This window comes from Sylvia atricapilla, chromosome 11 (genome assembly GCF_009819655.1).
Source record: "Sylvia atricapilla isolate bSylAtr1 chromosome 11, bSylAtr1.pri, whole genome shotgun sequence".
NCBI classification, from domain to species: Eukaryota; Metazoa; Chordata; class Aves; order Passeriformes; family Sylviidae; genus Sylvia; species Sylvia atricapilla.
The window spans coordinates 19,825,280-19,846,019 of NC_089150.1; the positions used below are offsets into that span (position 1 = coordinate 19,825,280).

The following is a 20,740-nucleotide window of genomic DNA, read 5'->3' on the forward strand; positions in this document are numbered from 1 at the left end:
TACTTCACAACAACCCCTTTTTGCAAGAATTAGGAACTGTGAGTTACAAACCAAGCAAAGAGCATCAGGGACACATTGAGTTACACAGCTCTAGACAGGATTTACCAGGGCTTCACTCAATTTCATTCATCCAGGTGGTAACACAGGTACACTTGAGCACAGAGTACACAGAAAGCGCTCGTGACACAGAGACCAGGAGCTTTTCCTTCCCTTTCTAGCCCTACTCTATGAGGGGGGAAAAAGCAAAGGAGATGAAAAAAAAAAAAGAAAAAAAAGAAAGGAAAAACTAAGTGAATTACTCCTCGCACAAGTCGATCATTTCTGTTTTATTAAAAACTTACAGTTTTTCCTCTGTCTTCACTGTCGTTTAAAAGTTTCTACAACGGCTTAAATACTTTGAGACAGAGGTCGCTTAACAGAGGGTAAAGGGTAAAAAAAACCCAAACCAAAACCCCAAACAACCAGAAATTACCCACGAGCCGGGAGGGGCGAGGAGAAGGACCATTTGGAAGTGTGAGGTTCCAACCCCGCTATTATTTCTGGCGAAGGCAGAGCGAGGTGGGCTTTGTGGGGCTGCTGCAGAGGCAGCTGTGCATGCGGAGGGCCGGGGAGGGAGGAGAGGCAGCGCTTACCTGCTTCCGACAGGTCCCGCAGGGAGGAGCTGAGCGCGCTCCGCTTCAGCCCCTCGCCGCCGGCGTAGCTGTCATCCAGACACGCCCTGGGCAGCGTCCCGTTCCCCGAGTCCTTCTTCAGGCTGGAGCACTGCGACATGCTGGGGCGAACCACCCCCTTCTGCTTCTCCAGCTCGGCTGCAACACACACCGAGCGTTTGTCAGCTGGGCTTTGTGGGGATGAAAGTGCCCGGAGCATCCCTGTGTCTGTAGAGGGGGGAGAGCCAGAGAGCAGCTTCACCCCTCTAGAGACAGCTGGATGTGCGTCAGGACCACTTCTGGGGAAATGGGATAAAATTTCACGTTCATCCACTCACGGGATTACCAGCAAAATGTATCAGTCTGGACCAAGAAGGGCTTCCTTACTGACTGCAGGAATCGCAACATGGAAATGAAGACAAACTCAGTGAAGTTTATTGGAAGGGCCATCACTGGGAATTTCAGTGTGAGGTAAATTACCCCTAAAAGTCTTGATGTAATTTAGGATACAAGTCACAGATCCAGCTCTCCTCTGTCCACATTATCCCTAAAATCTTACTGAGATTTATACTTCAAGTCACAGATCCAGCTCTCCTCTGTCTGAACTGTCGCTAAAATTCTTGATGTAAATTTATGATACAAATCACAGATCCATCTGTCCTCTGTACAAATTATCCCTAGAATTCTTGCTGTAGTTTATGCTACAAATCACAGATCCAGCTCCCCTCTGTCCATTGTTATTTGCAGCTTGCCCAGGATAAATTCCACTGCAGCTACACTGCAGTAAATAGGAGTCAATGAACTCAGCTGGGGCTTAAGACATTATTGGTTTTTTCCTCCTTCTTGAGGCAAAGTCATGGGAAAACACATATTATTTTGAACTTTTAAGGAGTTCTCGTGTGTTACACACATATTCAGAATTTTTTTTATTTTGATTAGCTGGAAAATGCTCTATTATATGTACCTTTGTACTTACACTCTATTCTGTGCTTTTCCATTTCTTGAACTTCTGCAATCGATTCCCTCAAATCATCTGTAAACTTCTTCCTGTCCTGAGGATTTGGTGCATTGAAATTTATGAGTACTTTGATATCTGCTCCTGGAACAGCTGACGTGAGCCGAATGCCATTGGGATAATCTGGAAGGAAAAGGCAAGAAAAACTAAGCTCTGATTATTACAATTACTTTTCTTTTAATAAAAATACCCACCAAGACTGAAAGCTTTTTTACTAATATTACCACAGAGGATGCAAAGTCAGAGAAATAAAAGTCTGACAGCACAAAGTTGGAATAAAAATCCCTGAGGTACACTGGAACAGCTTAACTGCCAAATACTGAACAAATATTGAGAGATATCTCTATGTAGCTGCTACCCTTAAGGTACAATATACAATACATATCAAAAACAGCAGGGAAAAAGAAAGTGCAGAAAGCTAAGGGGATATTTTTTCTTTCATGGAACAGATCCCATCACCTACCTTACCCACTTGTGACCAAAATTTTACTGAGTGTAAAGGCTACTTGAAGACATTTCAAGTGCTACAAATTTTTTTTTTTTACTTTTAACTCACCACTTGCAGAAAAACAAACACACAAGCAGGTACAGATTTAGTATTTCCTATTGGATTGTGTTCCCTGTACATCCTACTTCCCTTATTTTTCTTTCAAATAAAGTCAAAAGTATCTGTGAAATCACATACTGAAGAAGTAAAAGGACTGATTTGGTTTTTTCACCCTTCTTTTGACCCATGTTATGGACTTTAAATAATAAAAGCCAGATTTTTCAGGGAACTGTCTTTGCCTCTTTTCTAGGTGTACTGCTGAAATTTTAACAGCTGGTCAAAACTATCCCCTGACTGAGACAGAAGGTTCATTTAGAGAAAGATACACAGAATGAAAATACATTCTGCTGTAGGAAACAAATCAGTCTTTGCTTGAAGCACAGGCCTGGAGCAATGGGTGACAGCAAACCTCAAGGTGTGCATTTTAACTCAGTGTTTTCTTTTACTCAGCTGCCTTCCCCTCTTGGTTTGCTAAAGCTCTCAAATATTTACTTCAGTATTTGAGCCCAAGCTCAAGGGCTCCCATTGCTGAAACCTCCCTCCCTCAAGAGCCAGCAAATGAAGTGAGGCACTCCCCACCCTCAAAGCCAGGAGGCTTCAACAAGACTTCAGCTATTGAGAAACCAGTGCACGTGCTTGGCTTTTTTTAGTATACCTTTACTTTGGCTTTTTTAGGATACCTTTATTTTGGCTTGTTTAGGATACCTTTATTTTGGCTCTTTTAGGGTACCTTTACTTTGGCTCTTTTAGGATACCAAAACTCCCAGATCAAAGCTGCAACCAAAAGTGAAGCAAATCCTTTTACAATCTTCCGGGAAAATGAAGGAACTGCCCTGAGGCTCAAGTGGCCCTGAGGGGAAGGAGGAAGGAAGGATTTGGGAGTTTTGCTGGGGTTTGCTGTCAACCCCTGACACAGAACAGCCCAATGGTCCCAGTGCTGGGCAGGCTCAGGTGGGATGTTGGGAACACTGGCCCAGGGAATGCAGCAAACAGCTCTGCACCACCCCAGGGGAAAAAAAAAAAAAATGTTTACAAAACCAAACAAGAAAACCTGACAACCCCAAAGTCACTGGAGCTGCCCCCCAACAGGAGCCAAGAGGAAATTTACACATAACAAACACATTTATTTTCTTACCAGAGGTATTTCTCTGCACTGCATTGATCAAATCTCAGGAAACCCTCACATCAGTATTTCTTGGTTTCAGTCACACTCTCTCCTAAGTGATCGGCTCCCCTGCTATATTTTGTTACTGATTTTGACTGAAAATGGGAAATATACTTCCCTTATGGCCTATTTATTTACTAGAGATATGTGACATTGTTTTCCCTTTTGGAGCTTATCCATCCCTCACCATAATTGACTTCTATCATTAAAAGTCAATTCTTCTATCACCAGTGCCAGTCATTTGTTCAACCTCACCAGCAGCCAAACCAGTATTTTTTGTTGCTTCTGCTTTAGCAACACTGGCTTTTATTCCCTTGAAACCAGGAACAGCTGCTCCACACAGTTACTGATGGCTCTGGCCAAAACAGCTCAAAGCTTGCTGAGGACAGGGGAGATGAAGGATATTGACTTTTACAAATCAAAGGAGGCAAATACTTGTCTTTCCCAACTGGAAAATTGTGCCTCTCACCTAAGAGGCACCAATATTAGAGTACAGTCTGTTCACTGATGCACTGCACTGAATTCAACTCAGTGAATTCATCCTCCTGCAGTGCCTCAGTTAAAATGCCTCCAGTTCACTGGGAGGAATCCAATCCTTTACCTCTTGTTTCACTGCAGATATTTTTAAATTTATTTTATTAGTTTCTCTACTTAGTATGCTTATATTTTTAAAATATATTTTATTTAACATGGCATCAGAGAATTACAAATCGTTCTATTTTAGTAGAATCCAGGATGGATGTGTTTGTCCTTCCCCTCCAAAATGGAATTTTATATCATATAATGTGTTCACAAGAGAGAGAGAATGCATGTGTAAGCACAGAAATAATCTGTGGGCTACAGAGCTGCTGTGAGCTCTGCAAAACCTTCCCTGTGGAAATCTCCAGAGGCTTTGATTCATAACAGCAAGGGATTTTTAGGGAGCACATTCTCAAGGACAAGGCAAAACTAAGAACCTCCCATGACAGAAAAGCACAGGAACATCAGCAGCTCACCCTGGGCTGTACCCAATTTATCAAGGGGTGAAGGTTTGCTCACAAACCATGAATTCAGTCAGGCTCTCTCCCTGTGTACCACACAAACAACTGTGCTCTGCTGTCACTGCTGATGCTGCATATGGGCTTAGAAGCAGGATTTCAGCAAATTATTTGGGTTTTTGTCTGCTAAGGAGCACTAAAGATAAAAAAGAATATTGGACTGATGCAGACTCTAAGAGACATAAACAAAAGGTGTCAGAAAATTAAAGTTTATGCTTTGTATTTAAATTTGAGGTAGCATACATTATCTAAGTGAAGTTAAGCCACAAATCATGAAAATAAATTAAAAAGTGTTTTGAATTACAGATCTCACTGTAAGAGTCATTATTTATTATCACTCAGTTCCAGCTAACTATATCACTGACTCAGCAACAGATGTGTTAATTTCCTGGCAATCCTTTTATTTTTTACAAGCAATCACAAACACATTTGGGGAGATTTGGCTTCTGACTGCAACCAAAAAACTCTGTTTTCTATACTGACAGCATCTTGCTTTAAACTTCAGAACTAAGTTAAATCCAGAGCAATTTCATTCCTCAACTCACAATCAAGTCCTGTCCATCCCTTTCACTTACACCATTTTTGTTTAATTTATGAAGAGGGGTCCTCCAAAGAGAGGAAATACTTACACTGGTTCTCAAAGAGAAGAACTTGCATTCCATAGAGGGAAAAGGACTGTCGAAAACTGTATGTAACAGAGTTCTTCTTCTTCTGAAAAATCTTGGTCACCTGAAAGGTATCAGATAAACAAAGTGAAATATTCCGTCCACCAAATGTGCTTGTGCCTGTACTGCTCTGAAGAATTAGCATAAGAGAAAACATTTTATTTAAAAGGAAGTTACAAGTATGTCAGAAACAATGCACTTGTTATTTTTTCCATTTCTTAAAAATGCAACTGCTGTATTTAATCTCCTGCCACTGAGAAAACAAAGATCTGCAGCATCATTCTCTAAAGCAAAGGGTTAATATTTTATCCACACATAAAGCCTTTGTGTTCTCTCTCCTCCAGAACTCTACTTCTTGAAATTCCAAAACCAAAAATAACCATGCATCCTTTCTGTGCTAGCAAAAAATGAAAATACATTTAAGTTATCCTTAACCCCCCCTCAAATTTAGGTGCTACCACACTGACAAATTTGGTCTTTATTAATCCCCAAACAGTTTGATAAAACTGCTGTCATCTGAGTAAGTAATAAAAAAGAGCAGAAAACAATGTTCCATCAGTTACCACTCAAGCTCCCATTTACAACTCCTAGGTTATACTCAGAAGCAGAAGGATTAATGTTTCTTATTTAATTCCTGGCTTTAAGGTCTGCAGGTATTGTGGCAAAAACCCACAGGCAATAAAACTGGGTAGATGAGGTGTGTCTTTTTCCTAACAAAAAATGAAATATTTAGTGTAGTTCTCAGTTCTCAGGTAACAGCCAAGTGCATTCCAAATGGAGTGCAACAAATTTCCCTATTTTTAAGAGTAAATCAACCAAATAATTCCAAGCTGTCCTGAGTTCTGTGTGTCTGCTTTTCAAAAGACTGGGTCAAGTCAAAGTCTGTTGTGGGGAAGTGCACACTAAAAACTAAAGTCAACTGTAAAATCTGTTTCAACAGATCCTATTCCTATTTCAGTGCACAAACAGATCTGGTTTATAGAACATCTGGGGAATACAGAGTAGGATGCAATTTTGGTTTTCCACAAGTACCCTGAATTCATTATTCATGGAATAAATAATGTCTCTGTTTATCCTTCAGGGCAATGGGTGAACTGGAGGTGAGGTTTTTTCCTCTACAGTAAAAGCTACTGCACCAAATACCTTCTTATAGAATGTAGCCATCAATAAAAGACTTCAGTTCAAAAGCAAATCACAAAGAATTTAAACAATTAAGATATGAATCCCTTAATCATCCCGGGATTGTTGGAATACAGGGTACCAGACATTTATTTTTAGGAATGTTCATGGACTTCACCACCAATGATTTCATGGAGATATGATTTCTGAATGCCTCATTCTCTCTGCCTGGAAATACATACCACTAGAAGATCATTAAATAAAAATATTTCTCGTTGGTGCAATCCAAGCTTCTGAGGTTTATTTGGGTCTGGAACTTCAAACAGCCTACAGTAGCAAACAAGCCTCCGGTGGGGGAGAGAGAGCACCTGCAATAATACATAAATTCATCATTCATACAACAACATTTAGCCAAGAAAGAGCATTTTTTTATTCACAGAATCTTTTTTATTTAATACTTCAAATATTTTTACCTTTAAGACCATTAGACCTTTTCATCAAAGGACCAACAACAGGAACATAAGGAGTTTATGGCACAAACTTGCAGGACATTCAAACTTCATCAGAGTTCTTCTCTAAAATGTTCTCTAACAGCCTGCATCCCATACAGGATGGAAGCTCTACTGGGGATAGAGTTTTATTTTGTGAAATTATAGAAGTGGGAAAGAACTTGAGATTACCCTGAGTGGAAGCTCAAAGCAAGGGACGGTTGCTTCCATGAGCATTTTTATTATCATCAGGAGAAAGGATGCAAAGCAAATTTAGCTTTTGTGAGATGCTGTAAGTTACTTTTTGTCAGCCACCGAGTTCATTCAATTTGTTTATGCCCTAATTCCAAGGAAATGGTGACATCAGGACAAAGCAAATGCATTTTCAACCTGTCTTATTTTCTCAAGCCAGCAAGAAAATCAAGACTGAGTTTTCACTTTCTTATTGGAAATGTCTGCTGAAGGTCTCTCTGAAGCTGCTGAGCGAGACTTAATTTCTTTCAAATGCAAATGATGAGATCTCATTAACAGCACCAAAAGAAATCCATAAACTGGTGCATTATAAGAAGAGTTTTAGCTTTATTACTGACCATGCCTATAATTTACATCTGGAATCAATATCTTCAATGTTCATCCACCATTCAGAAGTGAACTTTAACTGGCAGCATCTTTCCAGAGTATCATTCAATTCTCAAATGGACCAGAAAGAATAAACACTCCACAAGCTCAGGTGGAAAGGTGAGGTGCAAACTCTGATTTTAATTATTTGTTTATTCTTCACTGGCTAATTTCTACAGTGACAATAATATTTCAAATAAATAGGAAATGCACTAAAAAGGCCTAGAAGGCCCTTGGCAATAAATTAAGCAGCCTCTGGGAAATCCATTTTCAAGAAAATCTTTATACTTTGGAGAGTTTTTAGTATAACACAAAGAAAACATTGCCTGAAAGAACATTGGCAATTTAAAATTTAAAAGTGTAACTGAGTGTCTTTTTTCCAGTTTAGGAAAATGCTGCCAGTTTACAGTGACTATAAATTTTGAAGGAATAGGAGAGAAATACCTACACAACCAAGTCCATGGTGCAGAGATCCGATCTACAGTAGAAAGACACATACAAGTTGATTAAACTTCAGAGAAACACAGAACTGTATCATAGCAAGTAAACATGGCACGCTCTGACTATGACTAAATGCCTATAAAGTAAAAACAAATAGAGCTATCAATAAAGACTCTTGCCTGCTTCCCTAATTTCCTTGCACACAGTTAAAAAGTCTCCCACCAGAAGAATCCTTCAAGCTAGGACTCCACCAAGGGCATTGTTTTCTTAATCCCATTTAATTTACAAGGTCAGGATTAGTTTTAGGATTTGAATTGCCACATGTCTGGATAAAAAAAGAAACACGAAAAAAACCATCTCCCACAGAAGACTATATATAAACCTAAATCCCCAATTACAGAAACAAAGTTTCATATTAAGTGCCTGAACACTGACTTCAGAATATTTCTTTCCCTTCTTCTCAAAAATAGGTACAAGCTTTTATAAAAATTTTGCTTGCTTTCTGCTGCTACTCCAGAGAGATCTCCTCAGTATGTTCTTTACTGGACATAGACCAAAATTAGATTTTTGGCGGTCTCTCATTCCCTTTCCCCATGCTCTGACTAAGGCTTGTCTGAGAAGGGATTACAATCAAAGCCCTTTAACAGTAACAGGGAGAATCTTGAGATCCATGTCCTTTTCCTCAAGAACAAATCCCCCAGCCCATCAGACCCTGCTGCTGTGAAGTTCCCTCGAGCTGATATAAACCAGATACATGGCTTCAAAACCATGCAAGTCGAGGGTTTTTTGGCTTTTTTCTGGGCTGTCTTTGTGACTATTGACATGAAGGTTTAAATTCAGCAAGGCTTAGCATCCACTGGTCCCTCCCCATATTAAAGTTACCTTTTTGAGCATGGAAAATGCTGGTCTTAAAACCTTTGTGCTCTTTAATCAGAGGCAAAATGCTGTGGCCTTTCTTTTCGCTCTCCTTTTCCAACAGATGCTTTGAGGATTCATTTATACAGCAAAATATTTTGGGACATTTCCCACAACAATCCTGTCTTTGGATGCTCAAACTAGCACCAGAAACCCTGGGACCTGATTTTCAGATATGTCCTGAGATAAAATGACCCCATGTCCCCTTACAAATGCCAGGTCATGGAGGCAGGTGACAAAGATGCTGACGTGAACAGAACTTCTCTGTTACTCTTGTAAATTCTGAAGCCGTAACTGACAGTGTGAATTTTGAAATACGGTCCTCTACAATACCACATTAACAATGCAGTTCGATTCTTTAGGAAATAAACAAGAGAAGTGCCTAAAAATACAGATATTTCAGAAATGCAAAGCTTCACAGTAAAGGATTTTAAGACTCCTATCATCACGTCACCCATGACTGCAAAACCAAAATTCATCTGCATGGAGCCTCCAGAATTTAAGTGAAGCTTATAGAGAAGTATTTTGAGTTTCTGCTGTTTGCCAGTTCTAGGGGGCAGCACAGCTCTGCCCGTGCCCCATGGCAGAGCAGAGGGCACTCACCGGCTTCTTGCCCACGATGAGCTTCTCCACCTTCTGCACCTGGGACACGTGGTCCTCGTTGGTCTTCAGCTCGCGCTTGCGGATGCGCTCGTAGATCCCGATCAGCATCTCCCGCGGGATGTCCTCGCCATCGTCCACCCCTAGGGGACAAGCTCTGTTAGCAGGGACCTCACCCACCCTGGCACAGGGCAAAAACCTGGGCACTCTCTGTTTTCCTGCCCTCACGGGGCTGCCTGCCTGAGGATGTTTGTGCTGGTTTTTGCCAGCTGCCTGCCAGCTCCTCCTGTGTGTCCTTGTGCTGCCTCAGCCAGGCAGAAGAAGTGATGTGAACATGACTGAAGCACTGATTTTGGTCCAGGAGCTCACTGCCCATACACCAAGACAATGATGAGAATCACCCAGGTTTGAAGATTTTTTGTTTTAAAACTCTCATCTAAAACTAAGACATAAAAAGGCTAATTTCCTGTATGATTTTTTTTCTTTCACATTTCCTCTGTTTGGTATTAAAGCTACAATGAATTAAATTCCTTTTTAGACACTAAAAACTCCATATGACATTCTCCTAGGAATACATCCCTAGGAGGAAGCAAAAGAACTATTTCATTTTGCCTCTGTCTCAATATTACTCAATGCTGTTCATGAAGTAATTTCCTATGTGAGAACCTTATGAATGCAGTAAAATTAATTTAACCAATATTTCCTATAAGCTTTCAAAAAGAACTAGTTTACTCTGGAAAAAACAAATCAACAAAACAGCCCAGATCCAATATTATTGTTTAGCACTGTGTGATTATCATTGGCATGGCATTCTAACAAATGCCACCCTGTCTTGAATGCCTGATCCTGAATTTTTAATAGCACTGGAAGGAGCCCAATTTCACTAAGTGACTTAAAGCTGGATTTTCTGGGGACAGGGATAGGCATGTATCTTTTTAAAATGGGTTTTAAAGCAATAAACTCTTATCTCCCATTCAGGAGCAAAGATAGAATATATTGTCACCCAGTGCAACAACTCCTCCCATAAAAAACCACAATGATAAAACACAATTTGTTTGCAGACAGAAGCAAGTAAAACTACCTCTGTTCTGTGCCACACGGCCAAGCCTTCCACAGCCCACCCTTTGTGATCTACAGCTGCTGCAAGGTAGCCTGTTGCAGAAATGCCTGCAGTACCAAGAATTGCTGGCATGCACGCTGGAGCCCAGAGAGAATGTGCTGTGTCTAATTCCATAAATGTAACTGCAGCATTATGCCAGGAGATGCAGATCAGGCCTTTGGAGTATTTGTGGATTTTACACTAAAATCTCAGCACTAACATAAACTTTGCTAAGCTGAAACATCTGCTAAGCACAGGTTGTTCATTGCTGCCTTATATCAATCTCGGGGAATAAAATCACCAACCAGCACTTTCATTTTCAAGACCTGAAATTCCAGAACGCCACAAGTATTTTGGTTTTACTGATCCTGAAAGGTCATTTACGAAAATGAAAGGTCCTGACAATACATCCATCCACTCAACTAAGACGAGATAAAAATAATGCAATATATTAATTACACAATTAATTCTGGTTTTGTTGTTACAGAAATGACAGAAGTCTGCCCAAATGACACTCGGGTGACAGCAGTGTGAAGTTGTTCCCAGAAGACACAGAGTGCCCCTGCAAGGACGACAGGGAAAAGCTTTCAGGAGCTTTGCCCTTCAGGTCTCTTACCCCTGAGGTTCTTGATGAAGTCCTCCAGCTTCATCTTGCGCTCGGGTTTGACGTTGGGGCTGTACATGTCGGTGTTGAGGAGGATGATGGCGAAGGCCAGGATGAAGATGGTGTCAGGGTTGCGGAACTGCCGCACCACGCCTGGGTTGCAGATGCAGTAACGCTGGCTGGGAACACCAGAGGAGCCTGTCAGGGCTGGGAGATGCTGCTCAATTCACCAAATCACCCACTGCTGCCTCCCAGAGCCTGTTCTCTTCCCAGACACAGCTTTAGCTTTCCATCCACGTGTTTTCATAATGCAATCCTTGAACGTGCAAGGAGTTTGTTCCTACTTCCACTGTAACTTCACTTACTACAATAACTTCTATATCCCCTTTTTGTTAGTGATTAATACCCCAGCACCAGGTAAGAACACAGCATTGATTTTGGCTTACTGCCATGTGGTGATTTCCACCTTACCCTGCCCTGTGTCACTACTGATAGGTGACTCCTCTTTCTCTCACTGCTGCTGAAGTGTTTAATGAAAAATTAGCAGTATACATGCCCTAAAAAGTGCATGGGCTTATAATTCCACTCATATAAACCACTAAATCCAAATATATTCTTAGAGGTGTTCAAAAATCCTTGAGTATCTTTTCAACTGATGCCAGAAAGAACTTCGGAGAAAGTTCTATTTATATAAATGTCACACGTGAACAACACCAGCAAATTAAACTTCCATTGCATACTTAGCAACCCACTTCCAAACAGGACATATTTGAAAGTGTTTGTAGCTCATGAGGACACAGAAAAGAATCAGGACAGTAACTTGGATGAGCCCAAGTCCCCCATTTCTGCAGTCTGACTGCAAAGCAGCAGGTTTCTGAGGGACATATTGCACCTCCTACCTAAAAGCTTCAATGAGTCGCTCCACTTTCTGGGCTTCTCCTTGGACACGGATGTGGGCCTGAAATTTCCTGAGTGCTTCATCCAGCTCCATTGTGGAGAAGTCCATCTCATCCACCACACAGCTAGGACAGAAACAGATTCACATCGTGTCTCTTCATCTCTAACAACACAGTACCAAAGGGAAGACTTTGAAACAGAGAAAACTTTTGAAAACTTTTCCATTTTCCATCTGACACAGGTTCATTGAATTGTTTTTTAAAATTTCAGCAGCAATTGCAATAATTGCAGGTAAGCTGTGAAGAAAGGTTGAAAAATAACAGATCGATGAGAATGTTCACATGTGAGCAGACCCTTGCGTTTTTTGACAGAAGAGCTGCTGGAATGACAAATATCTGACCATTGTCAGTGATGTACCACTGCTACAAGTAATTATTAGTTCTGTGCTTCCAGGCCAATCAACTATCATAATGCCTCCAACAATAATAAATAGTTTATACTGCTCAAAATATCATATCTCAGACAGCCTGCAGCAGGCACAATAATCTGTACCAAATGGCTCTGTGTCTAGGAACCTTCTTAAATGCAGAGAAAAAAAAATAACCTTGCTTGGATACTGTCATTATTACTGTAATTCTCATCTCCCCATCATTTGCCATGACTTTCAGTTAACATTTATGGAGAAATAATTACTTTCCTGCTCTGAAAATACAGTGCTGACAAAAAAAGAAAAAAAAAAGGCAACCATTTTAATATAATCAGCAACATGAACTATGTCATTCTAATACTTTGTTTAAAGACTGCTTTAAAATCAGAGGCTTATAGATTTCTTTTAAGCTTAGCTTTTAGTTTTGAAATGACCAGACATGAATCACAGCAAGCAACAGCACTGTGATGCAGAAACCACAGAAAGTACTACCCACTTTTAAAAGCTTTTTCTTAAATGTATAGATATACAGTGGCAAATTACAGTAGTTCGTATTTTTTTCCAGTAACACTGTAGCTAATGTAGATTAACGGCAAGTAATTTATTCCCCTTGCTTTTAGTATTTTTCCTTTTATGCAAAAGCACAAGGAAACAACGAGCCTGGCATTTCTCACACCCTTTCCAATCCTCACCTAAACTTTATTACCTGCAATAGTGCTCACAGGCTTCCCTTTATTGCAACTTCCACTTTTCCCATTCCAGCGTGTAAAGCATATACAGAGAGTCAAAATAGAGCAATCAGCACAGTTAAAGACCCTCAGGAACGACAAGAGGACAAGGAGCGGAATGAAACAGCGTTTTTGCGAGCCATGGAGACGGCAGATGTAGCACCACGGGCAGTGCCCAGCCCTTCCCCACCCCATACTCACTCCAACACATCCCTGTTGAACTGCTTCTGCCGATTTCCCAGGAATTCGCCGATCATCTGCCTGCTGAGGCCTTTCCTCTGCAGCAGGAAATGGGCAACCCCAACGGGAGTGTCGGGCACAAACCCTCGCTCGATCAGGTACTGGACTCCTTTCTCAGGCTTTCTGCAGAGAAACGACAAGGTGAAAGTATGAACATCCTTCCATTCCACCTGATCACATCTGATCGAAATTCCACAACCGTTCTGCCAATTACGGTCGATATATTGCATCATTTTTAACCAATGTCCCAGCAGGATGGGCTGGCGTAGCTTCAGGAATGTGTAGTTGAATGCATTGCTCACTGCTAAGAGCTGACAGCTTTGAGACACATCTTTGCCTGTATTTACTCATTCCCTGCTCCAGAACCCTCCCAGGGAGAAGCTCTGGATGCAAACAGCCTCCCTTGCCAGTGAAACAAAGCCCAACACCAGCTCCTAAAAGCTCCTGTTGCTGGGAGAGAGGTACCTTCCAGAAACTGAACTGAAAAAAGCTGCTACTGAAAAACAAGAAACAAAAAGGCCCCCTGACATCCCCTCCGCCTGCTGGCGAAAGTTAAAACTTAAGGAATAAAAACACCTGAAGTGGTGTCACTTTCAAGGTGAGAGTACAAAAAATAAGGGGGAAAACTACAGTCAGTCAAGCAAAAAGAAGCAATTAAAATGGTGTAGCTCCCATTTAATTGAGATTTTTTTAGTTCCTTCCTTTAACACACCCACTGCCCCAGATTTCCCTCCCTCGGACAAGCAGCTTCCCAATTTCTGCAGTGTTTTACATCTCTTTATACAGCTCCAGATTTAGCTGTAACCACTTTCACTTCCCAAAACAAAGCAAACCAAAAGCCACTCACTTTAACTCATTCAGAAGTGTGCGCTGGGGAGGAGGGTTGGGACAGAGCTGGCAATAAAATACATTGCTCACAAAGACAGATGCTGCTTTATTCTCAAGTGCTGCAAAGTCCCCCTTACAGCACACAACCAGTCACTGCATCATCCAGCAATGCCACACAGCAGAAAACCAGCACTCCTTCAAAAATATTCCAGGGGAATCTTTACAGGACCAGTAATTCCATCATCAGCTTTGTTTTATGAGGAATTATGCTCTAATGTCCACCTGTAAGAGTGGACATTACAGTGGTTTGCAGCTTGCTGCATGACCTAAAAGATACTTCCTTTAAGGCCAGCAAAATCAATCCGGGAGGACACGGTGACCGTGCTATTTTTGTGCAAGGTTGATCACACAACCATAACCCTTCCCCAGGGTTTTAATTGCAAATAACATTGCTAAATACATCATCATTCAGTTCTCCTACTCTTTTTTATTCCATTATTATATATTTAATACCCTATTAAGAATTAGAAAGATCAGAGAAATATATATAATTTAATCAAAAGGGAGTTCTCAAATCTCAAATTCTTGCATCAGGCTTTGTGGCTCTTTTCATCTGAAATAAGATTACACACACGGTCATCTTCTAAAGTTAATCTCCTTCTTACTCAGAAGTCCCTTCTCTGTAAGTAATGTAATTGCTATGTTCATATGCTTTTAAACTGTATTTCAGAATCCTTAATCTTTCTAAATTTAAATTCACAGCATCCAACAAAAACAGGAATAGTTGTCTCAATCCCCCTTGTTAGTGAGCTACATTTGTCCAGCAAATTCAGAGTGATACAAACTCGGGTGAGCTCCTCTCGAGTCAAAGCAGAATACAACACTCAGAACCCATGGCTTAATCTGAAGATCACCTTTACTTGACATACAGAAAATGCTGGATCATTACTTACTGTACTAAAACCCAACTTGAATTCCTACCACCTGCATAAGCCTGAACATTTAAAATCATCACCAAGATGAAATAATTTCTTTTTCATCAGCCCCTCTCTGGTTGGATAGTTTTGCGTAAGTCAGGGTCTGCTTTTTTACCTAAGAAGCTTTGTCTCTGGTTTGGTAATATGAAGTCACTTGATTCAAATACCCTTCAAACTAGGCAGGGTGAGCATCCAAAAGAGAGTTAAAAGTCCATTTACAAAATACTGGAAGCCAAGAGCTCTTTTCCCATCGATACTCCCCTCGTGCCGGAGTGAAATACCAGGGAGTTTTGCTGTCTGGGATTATTTGAAAGCAGTCTAGGATTATTTAAAAGTTTGTTACAAAAGCTGTAACCTGGCAGCAATAATATGAAAATAACCTCCAAGCTGTAAGAATGAATGCTGCTCCTTCCCTGTTTGATCAATCACCCGGTAAGTAAGGGAGGTTCAGGAGTTTACTGTGTTTTAAGCTCCTTCCCACCTCCCACCAGGTGGGACATTATCTTATTCACCAGGAAAAGTACTTACCAGAAAATGATGACTCTTCCAGAGTGTTCTGAAGTGCTGCATTTCCAAGGAAATTTTACTTCAGAGGTGAATTTAACAATAGGTTCAGAGAAAAATGTACTCAAGGGGGCCTTCCCTTTCTGTCTTTAACATAAGCAGCATTTTGTCTCCTTTCAAAGTCAGAGAAACTGAAGAACTAAATAGGATAATGGAAATTTAAGTAATCTCCAACTCCAGAAATTTCAACTACCGCCAAGCCTGAAAGAGCTGCTCCCTAAATGCACCAAGAGGATGTGAAGGTTGTGGTGCTGACCTCCTGCAAACCACCAGAAACTCATTTTCTCCTTCTCGAGGTGTTTCTTCACACCAGGTATCTGTCAGGCTTTGGGGAGGGCAGGTTGGAGCAACACCAGCAGCCTGAGATTCTCTGCTGGCAAACCCAGGTGTTTTAAAGTGAACAAACCTTCCTTTTCAGCAAACCTGGACCTTCTCTTGAGTGACTGGGTGCAGAAGGCACTGCGACACACAAGGCTCAGGACTGAACGTGGGACAGGACACCTGGCTGGGTTATCCTCATTTCTGCCTGCTCAGACTTGGGCACAGACCATCTTGTACTTACAACTAAGAGTCTTTTGTGATTAGGAAAATTCCCACTGATGGCTTGTTAATTACACAGACCAATAACAGACAAGATAAGAAATCTATAAATAGCAATGGAGGAAGCAGCAGAAGCAGAGCAGTTATTTTCAGATTTGAATACATTAACTAATATCAAAATAAACCCTCTAACGTTAGCACCTTGCATAGTTGATGATGTACTTATTTAGAGAACTTTTGATATTTACAAGGTTGCTTCCAAAATAAGTTTAAAAACGTCTTGTCTCAAAAATACCCCAACAAAACAACCTAAAATGAAACAACCAAACATTAAAAAGATCAACAGGATCTACTGAAAGAAGAAGAAAAAAACAACACCAAAAGATGTGCAAAATTATTTCTGTAAGATTCTCAGAGGCTGATTAAAGGACTAACGATCTTGTCAGAAACTGATTAATAACAAGACATTTAGGGTGGTTTAAAGTGACTTCTAAGGGAGAAAAAAAAAAAAAAACTGATGGAGGGATACATGAAACTTCAAAATAACAGATCCAGCCAGGATATTTTAATAAACTCATTTCTTAGAGAGTACTGGCCATATCCAGAAGTATTCAAGGCCTGCCAGAGTTTGAGAAGGCAGGAAAGCCAGGCAGAAGGCAGGAAAGCCAGGCAGAGACAGCTCCTCCTTTGAAGAGGGGAAGGGTAAAAACTGATTAACTTCCTAAACATATCCAAACTTTTATCTTTAATATTCTGCTTTTATGAAAACACTGCAGTGGTTCTGAAAAGGGAATTTGGTAGAGGAAAAGCTTTTAGTTGGATTCTGGATGGTGAGAGGGATCAGCACACCTTTAGCATGCCCCATCTCCTGGTTTTACTGGTGCCAGTCCTGACTGCAGGACAATCCCAGCGCTGAGCTGGGTGAGCACTCCAGGGCACTGCCAGCAGGCCCTTTCCCATTCCTGTTGCTGGTTTGAGACTTCCTGACAACCTGAACTAGGGCAAAAAGGTGTTTTGTGTGGTTTGGGTTTCTTTTTTGTTTCTTGTTGTTGTTTTATGTTTCGGTTTTTTGGTGGGTTTTTTTAGAAGTGTGGTTTGGTTTTAGCTTTGGTTTTTTGTTTTTTTTTTTAATCCAGTCAAGCTCTCCCCACAGCTGCACCATCATTTGTAGTATCCAAGCCATAGCATGGATGAAGTGCCTGTGTCCACAGCAGCCAGGAGGAGAGATGGAATAACAAGCACTGCCTCAAAGGAAACCTGCCACAAAACCACAGCACAGAGCTGAATAAAGCCTTGCTTATCTCTGACTTGCTAAACATGTAAAGCCTACAAACATCCCAAACCACATGAAATCTCTGCATTTCCTTACACAGCTCAGACATTAAGAGAGCTGTAAAATGAGAGCATTAATTAATGGATGAACACAGGAGATTTCCAATAGCCAGCAATGCCAGAAGTATGATCTGAATTGAAGGAGGGGTTTATGAACAGTGTAAATAACCACAAACACACTGCTCTAACAGCCTGACTGAGAGTGAGAAGCTGGATGAAACTTCCAGAACTCTAGCATTTCTGAAGGCACACCTATGATTGTTGGTTCCTTGTTTCTGCTACAGGGAAACTGAGACAATTTGAAAAGGAGCAAACCAGAAGTACAAACATTTCTTAGAGGCTGTTAGAAACCCACTACAAACAGGAACACTTCACAAACATACAGCTGCCAAAGAAATCTTTTCATGTGAGGGGTGGAGAGTTTAATGCAGCTATGGTGCCAGCCCTCTGAAAAAAAAAATAATAATCCTGTTTGCCTTTGATACCAGCGATCTCATTTTGAAAATATTTACAGTCGTCACAAAAATAAGCATCACTTCAACATTAAAAAACAGGGATGGCTTTTTAAAAGCAAGAATCTAAGACTTTTCTTAGAGTCATTTAAGAAGTTAAATATTATTAAATAACCAAGCTGGCAAGAACAAGCTAGTTGAACATTCTCTTCAGTCTGGCACATAGCTCAGTTTTGTTTCTACAGTTGTATTTCTTGCTTTGCTTTTGCTGAAGAGCCCACTGCTGCTGCAGTGAAGCCAAAAGAATCCCTAGGTCTATTTTAAACCTTCTGGCTTAGAAGGAAAAAAACAATATCCTTAAAATACTACCAAAACTAGTGCCAAAACAAGTCATCAGAGTTCACTCCATGGTGAGGCCAAAGGGGATTGAGAGGAGGAAAATGAGAGAAACCGAGTGGGATGCCTGAAAAGTTGTGCTTTTCTCAATTGCACAATTGTTTAATGAAGAGAAAGAAAAACTGGCTGTAAATTGCATCTTCTGGTAGTTACCAGAAAAAAATCCCTGGGTCAGGAAAATAAGCCAGGAAAGTGCACATTTCTCCCCTCTGCATCTCATGGAAATGGGGAGATGGTTATTCCTGGGATTTGGGGAGGAGCACTCCAGTTTGCCCCCAGTGGTGATGATTTCTCCCACATTAGGATATTAATTCTCTGAAGTTCATTCAAGATCTCCCACTGCAGATGGGAAGGTCAGGGCACACTTGCAACCACATCAAATTACCTGGAGTAACCTCTGCTCATGAGAAGTGAATTTCTACTCACGCCACTAAGGAAAGAATTCACCAGGAAGTGATCTCAGTGCCCAGTTCTGTTTGGTGGGGGAGCAAAATAAAGGGAGGAAACTCTGTGTATTTTCATTAAATTGGGCAACTGACCTACGTGGTTCTACCATGACTTTCTGCCTGACCAACCAGTTTCTTTACAGAAATTTCCTACCAAGGTGCTAGGAAATTATACATTGAACATGATTACTGCTACTGGACGTTTAGTTTGGTCTGAGAAGTATTGCCTGAATGACAGCTGATAATAAAAGGGTAAAAAGTGTAAAAAAGGGTAAAAAAAGTGTATCAAAGGCACCTAAAGGCCCCTGAGCAGAAAGTCTGGCTCATTCTAATAAAAGAGGTAAAACAGAGTTTAAAGCTAGTTCTGAAAAAGGATTTTCCTGTGTAAGAAGCATAATTTCTGAGGAACAGAGCAGAGAGGCACACGAGGCACACCCCAAGCACTGGCAATGCAGTAGCTGGACATGTCCTTGCTGGTGGAAACAGCCCTGAGTCATCGTGCCAGAGCATTTCCTACCTCCTCATTATTCCCTCTCTTGGCAGTGGGCAGCCTGCTTTTATGTCCCCCCTACTCCTCCCTTCCTCACAAGAAAGAAGGCAGTAAGAAGGAACTATTTTAGTTAAATGAACGGACCAAAACACTCTGTGAGGCTGTTCTCACCTCCTCTGACCCCAGTGCATTTCTCACAGAGCAGGGACAGAAGTCTCTGGCTGCCAGCAGAGCAAAGCACACTCCACTTTGGGACAAGACATATGGAAAACTGGCTGCCTCTCCCAGAACTGTGTGCCAGGGCTCACTATTGCCCTCGTGTTTATGCAAGTGTTGTCAGGAACGACAATTTAGGATGACTGTGTCCTTTAAATTAAGCAACAGCGCCTGTCTTTGTGCCTTCTCGTGTCCCTGCCCTAAATCCTCTTTCCACACCCTCACCGCAGTTACACCAAACAGGAGCACTTCAGCTTCAAGTTCTGCAACTCTGCTGAGTAAGACCGGGAAACTCTGACAGTCCCATTTCCCTTGAAAGGGATACCTTTTGTGCAAGTGCAGTTTAAAGATCTCCTCATTTGCCATTTACGACCTACAAACCCCCAGTTCAGTCGGTAGACTGGAGCTGTTAGACAAGGAAGAGTTAATGGGACCTTCCCTTTTCCCGAACTCTTTTTTCCTTCGCCGCCTCCCCAGGTCCCTATTCCACCTGTCCCCTGCATTCCTGCAAAGGCAGCTGCTCACATTTGTCACCCTCAAAATTCGACCGCTGCAGGTTTTCGGACAGAAGGAATTCCAATTCTGGCAGCCGGAGTCCCATGAGCCGCTGGCCGGGAGCCGCTCAGGCGGTGACATCCCTCCATCCACGGGCTCCTTTTCCAACAGGAGGCATTGTCAGAGCTCGGCTCCCATTCCTGGCACGCAGCAGGGAGGCAGGAATGTGCCTGGAATGTCTAAGGGCAGCCGGAGCTGGAGGCAGGGATGAGGTAATGGCTCTTGCAGGGATCCAAAGCCACTCACACTCAGCTCTTGCTCCTTCCAGCAAAGCCACATTCGCTTCCAGCATTTGGGAAAGTTTAGGTTGCCTTTTAATGGCAAAAAAAGGGATCCCCGTGTCCATATTTGAACCCGGCGCTTCAATTTACTATTGGATCTACGTTTCAGCCGGTTTGGATGGGATATAATGTATGCAAATCAAAGCGCTTGTTTTGGAAAAAAATAGGAGGAAAAATGGCTCCTCCGGGAGAGAAGATAAAACACGCACAGAACAAAGCAAAACACACAAAGCTTTTTTTTTTCTTTGGGTGTTCTCACTTAGGGCTAAATGTTTTTAGAAATAATGAGAGTCATACTAAGAACATTCTTCTCCTCTTACTAAGTCCTCGGCATGTTAGAGGACAAGTTACATGGAGTGCTTTGATTTTAATTTTTGTTGGAACCGTCTGCGCCTGAATAATCTGCAG

At 41.4% G+C, this 20,740-nt stretch overlaps 1 protein-coding gene across 4 annotated transcripts in view; it reads right to left on the reverse strand.

Moving 5' to 3' along the window:
• The window catches only part of IQSEC1 (IQ motif and Sec7 domain ArfGEF 1), a 272,859-nt gene that overhangs the window by 11,863 nt on the left and 240,256 nt on the right, over positions 1-20,740 (reverse strand). For all 4 annotated transcript variants that reach the window (XM_066326971.1, XM_066326974.1, XM_066326972.1 and 1 more), the window contains 9 exons: positions 13,217-13,378; positions 11,863-11,985; positions 10,976-11,142; positions 9,264-9,403; positions 7,753-7,782; positions 6,441-6,566; positions 5,044-5,143; positions 1,627-1,788; positions 633-809 (listed from right to left, as the gene is read on the reverse strand). In XM_066326971.1, the coding sequence (XP_066183068.1) occupies positions 633-809; positions 1,627-1,788; positions 5,044-5,143; positions 6,441-6,566; positions 7,753-7,782; positions 9,264-9,403; positions 10,976-11,142; positions 11,863-11,985; positions 13,217-13,378 (1,187 nt within the window). The remainder of the gene's footprint in view (positions 1-632; positions 810-1,626; positions 1,789-5,043; positions 5,144-6,440; positions 6,567-7,752; positions 7,783-9,263; positions 9,404-10,975; positions 11,143-11,862; positions 11,986-13,216; positions 13,379-20,740) is intronic.